At 55.1% G+C, this 13,708-nt stretch overlaps 2 protein-coding genes across 3 annotated transcripts in view; both read right to left on the bottom strand.

Annotated features, from left to right (window-relative positions):
- The window catches only part of NUP214 (nucleoporin 214), a gene marked incomplete at its 5' end in the record, with an annotated part of 44,299 nt that extends 43,840 nt beyond the window's left edge, over positions 1–459 (bottom strand). Inside the window, one exon of the mRNA XM_084272520.1 lies at positions 418–459. Within this exon, the coding sequence (XP_084128646.1) occupies positions 418–459 (42 nt within the window). The remainder of the gene's footprint in view (positions 1–417) is intronic.
- Positions 460–1,885: 1,426 nt separating this feature from the next.
- Positions 1,886–13,632, bottom strand: AIF1L (allograft inflammatory factor 1 like; the record flags this gene model as incomplete). 2 transcript variants are annotated; one of them, XM_084272360.1, is made up of 5 exons in its annotated part: positions 1,886–3,386; positions 4,993–5,155; positions 6,268–6,309; positions 9,336–9,402; positions 13,555–13,632. In XM_084272360.1, the coding sequence occupies 5 exons, from the start codon at positions 13,630–13,632 to the stop codon at positions 3,299–3,301; spliced, it is 438 nt and encodes a 145-aa protein (XP_084128486.1). In that variant the 3' UTR covers positions 1,886–3,298. The 2 variants fall into 2 exon arrangements, with proteins under 2 accessions (XP_084128486.1, XP_084128487.1); XM_084272361.1 differs by lacking the exon at positions 13,555–13,632 and adding an exon at positions 12,394–12,511.
- Between the last annotated feature and the right edge of the window lie 76 nt (positions 13,633–13,708).

Here is a 13,708-nt window from a genome sequence, read left to right as displayed (position 1 = left end):
AAAACAAGGTTCCTCCAACCGCCCCCCAACGTCTCTCCTCCCCCAGGCAGCGCTACCATGACCCCTCCATCACTTCCACTCCCCAGGCAGGCACCAGCCTCCGCTAAAACGCCTCAAGTGCTCCCCAAGCCCCGCGGGGATACCGCAGGCGGCCCCGCCGGGACCCCCAGCCGACACTACCACCTCCCACCCGCCCCCAAACCCCCCGCGGCCCTCACCACGGCCCTCCCGCCGCCTACCGCCCCCGCAGCCCGGCCTTCCCCGAGCCCCGCGGCCCGAGCCGGCCCCTCACCACAGCCCGCCGCCCCCCTCTCCAGGCCCCAGCCAACGCCGCTGGCTGGAGCCAAGGCCCCGCCAGCTCCTCCACCGCCCGAGCCGAGCCCCGGGCCGCCCCCTCCCAGCCCGCCCGCCGCTCACCTTCATCTCCCGCTCCGGGATAACGTCCATATCGTCCCCCATGGCGCTGCCCGCTCCGGCGCTGCCAGGAAACCCTCTGCCCGCCCGTACCGTGTGCGCGCACTTCCGCTGCTAGCGGGGCCGCTCTAGCCCCAGCTCTCTACTGCCCGCCGCGGCACAAGTCCTCCAGCAGGCCCCGCCTCGTTACAACGGCGGCGGCGCTCAGCTCCGCCGGGGAGCGGCTGAGACCCCGCTCGGCGCAGGGACCGGCCAAGCGCCGCGTCCGCTCAGCCCGTTGTCCTTTATCTGCCGAGGCGGGGCCTGGCTTGGCCGCGCTGGGTGCTGCGGGCCGCCGTCAGGAGCCCCAGCCCGGTGGGGCGGCCCCCGGGGTGGACGGCGGGGCCTGGCCTGGCCCAGCGGGGCGGTGGCCGGCAGCAGCTGATCCCCTTCCCACCCCGCGCCCAGCCCTCGGGACGGGGCTCGGGAGCTTCGCCCCGCGCAGAGCCCCAGCTCGAGGCAGCGGGAGCACAGGGGCCGGGGCTCGGGGCAGCCCCCCCACCCCTCCCCATATACCCATGGGCAAGGGAGGCTGAGCTGGAGAGGAGGGAGCCCTGTGCGCAGGGACAGGCGCACTGTGCTCCGCGAAACCAGCGTGTTCTCAGTCACAGCAGGATCGGAGCTTCGCCCCCCCCTCCCCTTGTTCCCTCCTGCCTCACGGTCAGGGGGTTCGACCCCCCCCCCCCCCATCAAGGTGCCAGCACAGGGCACACATGGCGTTAGCACTGAGCCCTGTGGGGACAAGGATAGGCTGAGAGGCTCTTTCCAACACCCCAGGCACTGCTGCTCTTCTCCAGGACCAGGATTTTAAGAGAGACAGCAGCAGCAATGGCTTTGGGCAGTGACCCGAACCAACCCTCCCTGGTGTAACATGCTCCCTTTACTTTCTAACTGAACAATAGCTCTAAGACACAGCCCAGAAAAGCAGGTGCATTCCCAGAGGCTAACAGGCAGCAGAAAGCAGGCACAGCGCTCTGATCCGAGGGCAAGTCCATCCTTTTGAGGAATGCATGGAAAAAGCGTCTGCAGTTGTTCCCCAGGGAAGCTTGGTCTCCATTCCAATACATCAGACAAGAACCTCAGTCAATTGCAGCAGCAGTAGAGGATGAAAAAAAATCCCAAACTGCTTTTGAGAGAGACAAGTGCTTGTTCTTGATAAACAGGTTATTCCTTAAAACAGGCCCTGGCACCTGCTTGCTTTAAGTTAGGAAAAAAAGACCTTTCAAGCAGTGACCTCTGCATTTTGCAACACAAACGCCATGGCCTTTGGTCAGTTACTGCAGATAAAGATCAGATCAAGACAGTTCAGACCTATCTCCAGGATCTATTTAAGGGTTTATATTAACAGACTTGGAAACCAGCTCACTTTAATCTGCAACCAAGCACATGGAGCAAGCTTCAGAGGAGCTAAACTAAATACACTGACACAGAGTGTAGCTTCAGAAGATTTATTTTCAGTCATTTCAAGTAGACTGGTGCTGCTTTTGCTCATGTTTTTTTCCTCTCTGTTACAGTTTTGGTTTTCATGCAAACAGGAGTGAGAAATTTTATTATTATAACTATTTAAAAGTGCAGCCTTTGGCAGGAACAATCAGCCTAGTAGAGTTAAGCATCCGGACTTCCTTTTAAAAATTTATTTATTAAACCATGATTTTTTTTAAAAAAAAAGTTAAAAGCTGCCAAGAACGTTTAAGAAAAGAGAAGGGAAAGGGCAAAGAGCAAACATCTGGATTCCAGAAGTTGTGTAGGGAACAGGACTCCCCGCAGTAACCAGAGTGTGGATAGCACAGGCCCAGCTCCATCTGGAGCCCAGCTCATACTCCACACTTAGAATCATTCTTATTTCACAAACCTGAGGGCTAATCCATAAGGGAATTGTTCCTGATGGCCATGGGGACTGAGCTGAAACAGACAGGGAGGTCTGCAAAAACCGGAGGGACCGAGCAGCTGTGTGAGGACAGATCCTCACCCACTCCGTTGGGTCACCCGGCTTCCTTCCACCTGAGGGTTCAGCCTCCCCATGGCTGTCCCGAGGGGCTGCGCAGCATAACACCACGCTCATTTCCACCCTCAGTGGACAGGACAGACAGCCACCCACTCAGAGGTTACTCTCCTCACCAGATCCAGGAGGAGATTTCCCAGGAAAGGGTTCCCTAAGATAGCTTTAATCACCTTCACTTGCAGCGGCTGGTGATGGACCCACCGAGATCTGAGTGCAGGATGAACCCAGGGAGCGGCCAGAAGCCATCCCTGCTGCTAGCCATGCTCACCTCCAAGCTGCAGGCAGATCTCCCTGTCCCATGCACCTTCCCACATTCACTTGGCCACAGAGCTGGGACCCTGACTTGTATTTTGGGGAGGTCAGGAGCGGAAGAACTAGCCCAAAGTCAGGAAGGGTAGGACGGAGCAGAAGGCACTTATTTCTTTGCACCCACGAAGTTGCTCTAGGGGGGTTTTGCCAGAGAAGCACCAACGCCTGGCAGCGAGGTCCTTTAGGAACCTGTCACGACAAGCACAGCTCTGAATGCACACGCTCGGAGGAAAGGAGCTCCTCGTCTTGAGAGATGCAGGAAGGGCAGAGGAAAGAGTAAGATCACAGGGTTATTTTCTCTTTTTTTTTTTGGTCTCACATTACACTTGGTGCTACAGCGCCTGTCTAACAGATCAAGGTGGCTAAGGGATGCAGCAGAAAGACACGAGCTGGGCAGCTCCAGCTTCCCTTGCTGTTCCTCTAAGGCAGGTTAGTTGAAAACTAGGACTGTCCACAGCGAAGAGTAACAAAGCACAGGTAACCTCCGTTACAGACCAGCAAAGCAAACAGTGCCAGCTCTTCAGCCTGTCCTCTTCAAGGGAGGCTGGCTATGTCTCTCTCTGGAGGTGGACCAGAAGGTTTTGGGTTGCCTTCATTGGCTTTTCCTTCAAACATCATCACCCTGCAAAATACAACAGATGACACCAATGAAAGAAAAAAAAAAAGCAGGTACATTTTTTACCCATCACTGAGGGATTGTTTTACCTGCTGGAAAATAAGCATCTGCCTTCTATGCAAAGAGCATGCGATAATTAACAGGGGAGAAAGCCAGAGGGCAGTGCCACCAGCTTCCAGAAATGGGTTCTCAAAGCCTCTGCTGGTTTTCCTCTCAGAGCCCAGAGGATTAGCATGTTTTATTTAGACTGCTACTTCCAAAATCCCCATGGTGCACGCTGCACGCCAAGTGCTCCTGATGCGTAAAAGCAAAGGCTGTTCCTGGCCCACCTGGTGCATAACCACACAGCAGAACACTCAAAACCCAGCCCCGAGCAAACAACAGCAATTACAGCCAGGAAAGAGGGCAGAGGCAGGAGCAAGGCACTGGCTACAAGAATCCCAAGCATTCTGCAACCACCAGCACCGTCTTCCTCCCTGAGGGCTGCAGCTAGGCTGGGAATGCCAGCTGCCACACTGGATCAAAGGACTGCCCTGCTCTTGGGATGAGTTTCACATTTCTGCTCCTGCTCTAAAGAGTCCAGCAGACAATGGGGCGTCTGTTAGCAAGAGAAGGGACCCATCTGTGAAAGCTGCTGCAGTTGGGAGGAAGGATGGAAGAGATGGGACAGGTCTGCAGGATCACCCTGCTTCCATGGAGAAAGGAAGGAGGGAGCACAGGGGTCAGAAGAGGAGCACCCCACCACACAGACACAGGGCACTCAGAGGGAGGTGAGACATCACCAGCAAGCACATACCAGCTTAGAGGGACCATGCAGGAGGTGGGCACGAGATCCTTCCTCCCAACCTGCCTTGAAAGCTGGCTTTATTTCTGAAGCTGCCTTCAAAAAGGGGTAAGGGGGATGGAGAGGAGCAGCTCCTATTCAAAGTGGTTACAGGCACAAAAGCAGGGCCAGCCTCTGGCTGTGAAAGGGAAAGTCAGGCTTCAATGGAGTGGAGAAAGAGCCAAGCAAGTGTTTGGAAGCCATTTGTTACAGCAGGACTTTCAGAGCCCTGTTGAGAGGGCAGAGGGGGCCGTGGGAGGCTGATGCTGGCAGCCTGTACTGCAGAAAACCTCTCCCAGCACAAGCCAGCTGTTTGAAGCATGTGTCCCATCTCCATCCACTGCCCGTCTCCAAAATCAGGCAGGGAGGGAGCAGCCTGTGGGAAACAGGAGCCAGCACTGCTGGTGCTGGCAGGACTGGGTCCTGCCACCATTCAGAGGAAGCCTCTGTCCCCGTTGCCAGCAGAGAAGCCACAGGGAAGGGACAGGAAGGAGTCCTGCAACGCTGAGTGCCTGCACACACCCTCGGGAGAGGAGGGGAACCACTGTGCATGGAGAAGGTGGGAGGAAGCCTGTGCTGACACACAGCAGGCAGCTCCACTGCAAGCACTCCCCTCTGCTCTGCCTAGACACAGGCTTGCACACCCCCTGATGCACCTCTGCAAGCTCCCCTTTCACAAGGGCCCTTGTCTGCCCTCCACCACCACTCAGTAAGCACAGCTCTGCTTCCACCAGCCAGAACTTCTGCTTCCCAGCTCCGGTCCTGCATCACCCCCGAGGGGACACTCACAGTTTGAGCACAGCAGAGCGTTTGCCAAGCATCATGTTGACGAAGTCCTGGTACGAGATGGTCTCACTAACCCCTCCAGTCACTTCAGAGATCATCTTCTTCAGTTCTAGGTGGGTCTTTGGAGCTCCCATTTTCTCCATCATCCTTTTGACAGACATCAAATCTGCAAGAAGATAATCAGTGCAGTCATGATGTGACCACACAGCACACAGACCAACCCCAGGGATGCAGCTGTGAGCTCCCACCTCACCTAAGGGCTTTGGGGCTGGCAGCATTAAGCTGTTGCTTAATGCTTTCCAGTACAGCCCACTGCCACACCACCCAGTACACAGCACTACTGCCCACTTGCACAGTCCAAGATAAAAGCACCACACATGGAGAAGGAGAACTCTCCAAGTGCTCCAGAGACACGTGGGGACATTGCTCTCTAGGTCAGAGCCTGGTGCCAAGAATCACAGGGATGGGGAGAAGGGAAGCAACGCCGGGGTTAAAGCTGGAGACAAACAAGCTGTGGGGAGCGGGTGCCCCTGCCCAGCACCACAGGCCATTTCCTTCCATTGCTTTGAGGACTGCAGAGACCTGTGGCCCCTTCCCTCCCGGAAACACAGCAGCACTGAGTCACCCCCCTCCAGCTCCCCACAGCTCAGGCTCCTGGAAGGACACAGCACGCAAGTGATTGTACTTCAGTATCAGCTCCAGGCCTGAAGAAGGCTGGGTCTTTATAAAACCTGTGCTTTCTGAGCCCAAACTAGGGCTGCTCACCTGAGCCACACTCAACCCCAAGTCCCCTGCTTCCCTCCCCTTCCAGCAAAGCAAAGAGCTTCTCTGCCCTAGAAGTGCTCATGGTTTTATACAGCTTCTTCTCAAGCCAAGCAAAACCCAGGACTGTCCAAGCCCTGCAGCTTCCCAGCTTTGGAAGGGCTGAGGATTGAGAAGGCAGCCTTGGTGGAAAAACAGGGAGGAGGAAAAAAAAGCATTTAGAGCAGAAAGAAGTGGAGGAGCTAAGCAGAGACTCAGGAAGAAAACAGGATTGAGAAGAGCTTCGATCTTGTAGTAGGTGAAGAAAGACTGAGAAAGCTGAGAGGCAAGGGCAGGAGAGCTAAGGAAGCCCCTGGCTGGCAATCAAGATCCAAGCAAGGCTGGACATGGGCAAAGCCCCCAGATTTTCCTCCTCAGCAACATGAGTGCAGAGGGAAGCAGCAGACAGAGCAGCAGGTACTGCCACAGCAGCCTGATGCTCTTCCAGCCCAGCACCTGCATCCCTTGGTCACTCACCAATCTCGCCTTGGTTGTTCAGGTCAAACTCCATGTACTTCTCTGGAAGAGACACAGAAGCAGGTTAGCAGGAACCTTGAGCAGGGGTATGTGGGGCTTTGGAGCGCTGCCTGCTTAGAGCAATGAAATAAAAGATGAGGGGATAAGATTGATATACTGCTGAATGCAAACAGTCCAGAGAGGGAGACCATCTCAAGACCTGGTTTTAGCAGCCTTATCTCAATTCCAGGGCTTTAAAGTTAAGTGCTCTTTAATTGTGGACACTTTTCATTTAAGCTGAAGGAAAACATTGGCATCAGAACAAGGTATGAGCTAGCCATGAATAGCGTTGAGAGGTTTCCAGCCAGAAAAACAAAGCCTGGAACAGCCTCCCAGAAGGAGTAGCAAGGAAAACAAACCACTGAGCACTCCCAAAATGAAGCTTGATCGGATTAGGAGGGGGATTAAGTGACGTGGTTGCCTGCAATAGCAAGGGACAGACTGTGGAGCCTTCCCAATGCTGTGCTGCACTACCAGAGCAGCACTTGCCTGCAGAGATACTCAAGGACCACATCAAGAGCACGAAGACAAGAACATGTCTAGGAGCAGTTATGCTGGAGCCAGCAGCTTGCCCTTCCAGCCTGCTGTCAAGCATCACTGAACTGGGCAACTCCTGCATCCTAGGAGAAAGCCAGAGCCTGCTCAGGAAGCTCTGGTTCACTTTGCAGGAGAAAAGCTGGTGTGCTGGAACACACAGAACACTGAATTGAGTTAGGAAACCAGGATTTCAATCCTGTGCAGCTCCTGACCTTTGGAGTAACACACCCATGTGCTTCCCACCCACCACCCTGCTTCCCCCCCACCCCCAAACCTTGCTATCTGTTCCTCATTTAGACTTTAAGCTCTTCAGGCAAGGATTTGTCTGTCTTGCAGACAATATAGCTCCAAGCACCAGAGGGGGGCTCCCACCATCTCAAGTTCTGCTAAGTGAGAAGAGCAAGATGCCTGCTGCCACCAGCCATCCGTGCTGAGCTGGAGAAGCTTCCCTTTGCCCTGCAGTTAGCACTCACCCCCCAGAACAGCCTCCAAGGACTCAAATTAAGCAAGAGCTCCTTTCCCCCCCAAGGGAAGAGGCCTTTTGCCTCTGCTCCAGGGACACCAGCAAACAGATGAGCGTGAACAGAGAAGCAGCAGGCTAATTTAAGCAGCCAAAGGGAAGGAGAGATTTCACACATTGGAGCCTTCCCACAACCTGTGCCTCTGAAGGAAGGTGCTGGGATAGCTGGACTGGTGGGCAGGGAATGGACAGACAGAGGAATAGCTTGGCATGTCTTCACCTGGTGGGTTATTGCTGTTGTGAGCTGACTAGGACAGACCTACAGAAGTACCACCTACAGCCCAAAGCTGTTCATGCTCCAGGCAGGAATAAACATCTCCCTTCAAGCATTAAGCAACCAATCCTAGATGGCAGTGGGGCTGTCACACGTGTGCCTATGGGCCAAAGCGATGCTTGATGTGGAACTGGCTCTCCCCATCCTCTGCCCCACCATAGTGACCTTGTGCAAAGGAACTGCCACCTCCCTGGGTGGGGATCAGGCCCCCCAGCATGTGCTCCAGGACACAAACCCTTCTCTGCCGTAACCAGCACATGTTTTCTTTTCTTCTCAGCTGCCTCTTGGCCAAAAGCAGAAGGAACAGAGGGAGCTTTACATCATCATGCTCTAAGCCTCAGCTCACACATTCAGTTTCCCCTCCCATCCCAGCTGCAGGGATTTGGTGGGGCAAAATCAGGCTTGGTCTGTCCTGTCACAAATGGATTTACACAAACACTGCACGGGAGCTCCCAGGGCCCAGCTGGGGAAGGCAGCAGGGCAGAGAAGAAACTCTTTCCCCCTCCCCTCCCCATCATAACACAATGAATTGATTGTTGGAGGAGCCGGAGGCGGCGTTGGGGAGCGGGACAGGCCACGGAGGCAAACTCACGAGGCAGAGGGAAGAGATGCCAGAGGCTCTCGTTACAGGGAATTCTGTGCCTGTGACCTACAGTTGCAATGTTTGAAGAGCCCCAATTGTGATGGGGAAAAATAACCTGGGGCTGCAGCCAAAAGCCAAAGCCATACAAAAGGCAACAGAAAAAGAAGGGGACACACACACACACAGAGGAGGCTTCTCTGTGCCCAGCAGGGTAAGGGATCACAAAACCCCTGTCAGCTTCTTCCAAGCTGGATTGCAAAGCCAAAATTCAAAGGGAAAGTGTAGACAACGCCTGAAATGGAAGCAAGGTCAGGCTTTATTTGGTTAGAGCCAGGCTGAGGACAAGCCTTGAGGGCACTGTGACGCAGAAGGCATGTTTTCTCAACTGCCTTCAGCCACTGCTTGGAAGGAAAGTGGATGCAGCCAGAACAGTCCCGCCAAATCTTGTCCTCTAACCACTTTGAGGACAAGCTCCAGGGGCCACCCTGCAAAACCAGGCTTTGGAGCTCCTTCTCTGCCCCCCACCCCAGCAAAGGGTCCAAACCCAATCCCAAAGTGTATTGACCCACTGGAGATAGACAGGACTAGAGACATTACTGCTGTTGCCTCCAGTACCAAGGGGCTCAGGGAGGTCCAGATCAGACTGATCTAGTGAGACAAAAGTCCCAGCTCCTTCAGGAAGCAGCTGAAACCTTCTTCTCTGTGGGAAGAGGTCTTCCTACTCACAAAAATCCCCAAAGTCCAGCTCCTGCCTTGTCCATTATACCAGCCAGCTTGTATGCTGACAGAAACTGTCCTCCTTCACTGCTCCCAGGGGTTTTGCCCCACACAGGAGGTTTTGCAATAGCAGCAGCCGTCAGGCAGGATGTCTGCAGGGTGACACGTTCCTGCTCTGCAAGAGGGGGAACTGCAAAGCTTTGTGTGGGAAAACCACCTCACTGGGGAGCCTCACCGAGTCCCACAAGCAATGGGGAGGCATCCATCCCAGCTCAGTCCCTTGTATTTGGCAGAGAGGCTCAGGCTGGTAAAATCTAAGTGCTGAAGGAAATAATGTGTTCAAAGCAAATAGTCAGGCTGCAAGGACAGGGAACCCCCCCTCTCCCCCCAGTTCTCACCTTTGAACACTGCCAACTTCTCCTCCAGGTCTTCTTCATCACTGAACTTTGGGTCACAAAGAAACTCCTACAACAGGAGAAAAAGGGAACATAGAATATCCCCCAGGTGAAGGATCTAAGGAAAACAGCCCAGAGGGTGTGTATGAATGAAGCATTACCCAAAAGACCCATGCAAACCCCAGAGAGCCACATCTGAGCAACAGTGCCAGGAGGCTTGAATCCCTCCACACCTTGTCATTCGCATTCTGGTGTCTCAGATTTTCCCCCCAACAGCTCCAGGGAGGACTGGACCCCACATGCCTTTGGGATAGCTGCATGAAAGCCCCTCTCTTTGCTCCCCCAAGGCCCCTATTCCCAGCAAGAGCTCCTAGCCCTTGCAGAAAGCACCCTGATCTCAGATGTCAAACTCTTGGATAAACTCTGAGGGCTAGCAAACAGACAAGACTAAGTTTGCTGACCATCACATACCCAAGAAAGGACAGATATTTGGGGGAAGGAACAGGCTCACACTCTCAGACTGCATACACATCTTTCCCCCTACCCTGCTCAGGCTGGAAAGGAAAATCCTGGGCCACTTCTGGTCACTTGTCCCTATCTCCACCTCAGAAAACTTTCAGGTGCCCAAAACAGACTCCAACTTGCAGAGCCAGCTCTACCACTGTGCCCTGCCAGCAACACCCCCCCCCCAGCTGGGAGCATCGGGGTCTTGCTCCCTCCCACACCGCCCAGCTCCAGCCAGCCCAGCACAGCTCACTGACTGTGTTCAGCAACAACACTGCATTCTTCAGCACAGAAATCATTAACATCTGCACAGCTTGTGCACTGCCTGTCCAGGAGAAATCCCTCCAGGGGTTAGTGTGGATAGAGGGCTGAGGCTGTTCCCTGCTTGGGGGCATGAGTTCCTTGCCACTGTTCTCCAGGCTCACAAGGCAGGAGTGGGTCACTAAGAGCCTGGGATCCCCAGCCTCAAACCTTCACTGCCACTGCTCTGGAGAGCCCTTTATGCACAGCTAAACTAAGGTCCTGCAGGAAGCCCACTAGGACAGAAGTGACTGTCCTTTCCTCCTCCCATTTCACGAGCTCCAGATGGGACACCAGAGACCACATCCACTATACCAGCGTGACACACACTTCCCTTATCACCATGGACACCAACTCAAATTGAAAGCTGTGGTGAAAAAGCAAAGTTCCTAGTTCCTTCTTCCAGTCTCCTCTGCCAACTCAGTTTCATTTATCTCAGTTATTTCTACCCAGGGGTATCATTTACCAGTCCAACACAAAGGGCCCAATTCAGCCTCGAGACCTGGGCTCAGCCAACAGCAGAAGTCACCAGAGAGCAGAGTAGTGTTACCTACTGCCATTGCCACTCAACAGCCTCTGTAGCAGGAACTTGCCAAACATCCTAAAGAACTAGAACAGGGTCAGAGCACCTCCAGGTCACAGCTTCATCCTGTGCAAGAGTAAGATGTGTGACACTGGGTACTCAGCTGGCACCCAGTCCCCTTGCATTTCAACTGGAGGGGGACCTGGACAGCCCATGGGTGTCACAGCTCTGTTCCAGACCAAAGGCAGCAATAGGGAAGCGCATTTCAAAGGCATTCTGCCCTCCACATTGTATGTGAATCTGCAGCTGCGATAAGGCAACAATAGCCTGCAGGAATTCAGTCCCCAGGGCCTGTGACTCAGGCTCAGCCAGAGTGGCTGAAGTTCGTCCTAGAGCCCTTTGCTAAAGCTCCCATTTTAAGGTGAATGTTCTATTAATAAGAACTGCTTAATAAGCCACAGCCTCTCCCCCACACCTGCCCTGAGCAGCCTTTCTTGGGCAGAGACTTTCCTAAGCCAATCAATTACCTGCAAGGCAACCTGAGCAAAGCCAGACCCATCCTTGCTCCCCAAAAAAGCACCTCCAACCAGCAGCCCAAACTCTTACTGGGCTGTTTAAGTAGCTGCCCTGCCTGCTGGGACTGGGAAAAGGCTGAGGGATGCTCACGCCTGGCCTGGATGGAAGCAGCAGGCACCTGCTCTCTGGCAGGCTGAATTCTTTCCCCTCAGCCCAGCGCATTAGAGGGTAAAACTAGGTTGAAACTAATCTGTGCTGGATTAGACCTGCCACCTTGATGCACGAGGCTGAACAATGTGATTGCCATTCCCCAGGAAAAGGGGAACGGCCAAGAGGGGATCCCATAGGAGTGTTTCAGGCTGGAAGAGAGAATTCAATAGTGGGACTCAGCTGTCCTTCAGCAGTGTGCACGCACTCAGGATGCTGCCTGCCAAAGACCCTTATCCCAGCCAGAGCCTTTGGGTAGAAACCAGCCAGGAAAACAAGGCTGGGAGGGAGCTCAGTGTTCGGATGAGACAATGAGATTAGGCCTGATAGGAATTTGGCCTGATTGGTTTTATCAGGAGCACTTCACTGCTTTGCAGCCCTGGGGCTCTTCAGAGCTTGGGAAACACCCTCCCAGGCTCCAGCCACAGTATCAGCCCAGGGTTAGCTCTGTCAGGGGGAGGTGTGAGCCCCTTCAAACTCCCCCACCATCATCTCACTGAGCTGGCAGAGCCACAGCAGTGCAGTGGCTTCTCAGGACCCGTGGGCAGCTGCTACCCATGCTATCTGCAGTTTGATTTCTAGCTGCTCAAATCCCCTCTCCTAGCACTGAGCCAACACACAAGGCAGTGAGGACACCAACAAGCAGCTCCCACCTCATAAGTGGGAAGTTACATAGCTGGTTTCGTTTTCTGTCATCCAAGCCTCACCCAGAGAAAAAGCCTGGCAGAAGTGATGGCTGCTTAGGGGAAAGAGAGGGGAAGAAGCCTGTCCCTTGCACGAGAGGAAGAGCAGCCCCCAGCCCCAGGGCACAGCAATGTCCCATCAGCAGCATCCCTGGCAGCATAGCTTCCCAGTGGCTCCTGCCAGCTGGAGGATCACATACCCACCCTGTGCTGGCATGATGCTGGAGGACACCTCTCAAGAAGCACAATCTGCAGCGACAGGTACAACACACTCCACTCCCCCCAGGGGCCAACACCACCTTAGCTATGGGGGACACATCAGACCCACCTTCATGCCTTCTTGGGGTCATGCCTGCCTTCCAACAGCAGCTCTCAAAGGCTCCTTTTTAGCCAAGTGCTCTTGTTCTACACCTTATGCTCCAGCACCTGTTTTTCAACTCTTTTTTGGCAGCACCTCCTGGTTTCTAATCACGTAATTCCCTCTCAAGTGACCTACATAAACTTCACCTCCACTGTCTCAGACCTACCTGAAGGAACATGCTGGCACGTTTCACCTCCCAGTCAACACAAGGGCAAGGCAAGCCCAGTGTGTCCTCTGAGCTCTCAGCTCACGTAGCGCTTTGATTTCTCCACCACAAACACCACTGGCTGTATCAGAGAGCGCCCACCAAACCCCACCTAGCACTGACCCTAGAAATCCCAAGGTTAAAACTTTCTTTTCACCTCCAGAGCCGCTCCTGGACAAGAGGGATGCCAACAGAGCTGCCCCTGCAGAACAAGGGATGTGGGGCAAGCCCAAAGCTGCAGGGAGAGGACCCTGCCTGACCCTGGCATGAAGGGCACAGAGCCCAGTGTACTTTGGACTAATCCAGGAGCTGCCATCCCCCTTGCCCAAGGCTGGTGAGACACCCAACCATTCAACCCCTACAATTCAAAACTAGAAAGGCTTTAATCAGCTCTTCTGAGCCACAGAAGCTCCTCTCACTCCTGGGAGAAGAGACTCAAGCTCTAGGTGCAGCAGAGGGGAGGCTGAAGCCCTCCGGGAGAACAATAGCTCCTATTCTTGCAGGAGCAGGTTCCCGAAGGGACTTGCATGGCAGCCAGCCACCGAGCATCCACCGGCACACGGCGAGCCTCGCGGGCCGGGCTGCGGGGCACCGGCAAGGGAAGAGCCTCCTGCCAGGGCAGCGCCGAGGGGATGGGGAGCAACACCCCAGCCCTTCGCGGAGCCACCGCCGGTCTCTATCGAGCTGGACATCCCCCCCGCGAGGGGGACACAGGCTAAGGGGAGGGCTGGCAGCTCCGCCTGCCCCTGCCTTCTCCCTCCTCTTCCCTGCCTGGCACCGCCGCAGCCCCCTTCCCCATCATACTCATCCCCATCCCGCACACCCTCCCCGCAGAGCCCTCCGCCCGGTCCCTGCGGGGCTGCCCCCGGCAAGGTTTGTATCTAAGCAGGGGGTGTATGAGAAGGGGGCGGCCCCAGCCCCACCTTGTTGATCTCCTCCAGCCGCCCGTCCTGCGGGGCCCGCCGCAGCCCCCCGCCGCTCGGCCGGCGCGGAGCCGCCATCTCTCGGGAGCCGCCCCGCGCCCGCCACCGCCTTAAGTAGGGGCGGGTAGGGCCGGGCCGGGCCGGGCGGGCGGTG

The sequence above is a fragment of the Gallinula chloropus genome (genome assembly GCF_964237585.1).
Source record: "Gallinula chloropus genome assembly, chromosome: 18".
Classification (NCBI taxonomy): Eukaryota; Metazoa; Chordata; class Aves; order Gruiformes; family Rallidae; genus Gallinula; species Gallinula chloropus.
Note: the sequence above shows the minus strand (reverse complement) of the source record. Positions and strands in the feature narration are given on the sequence as shown.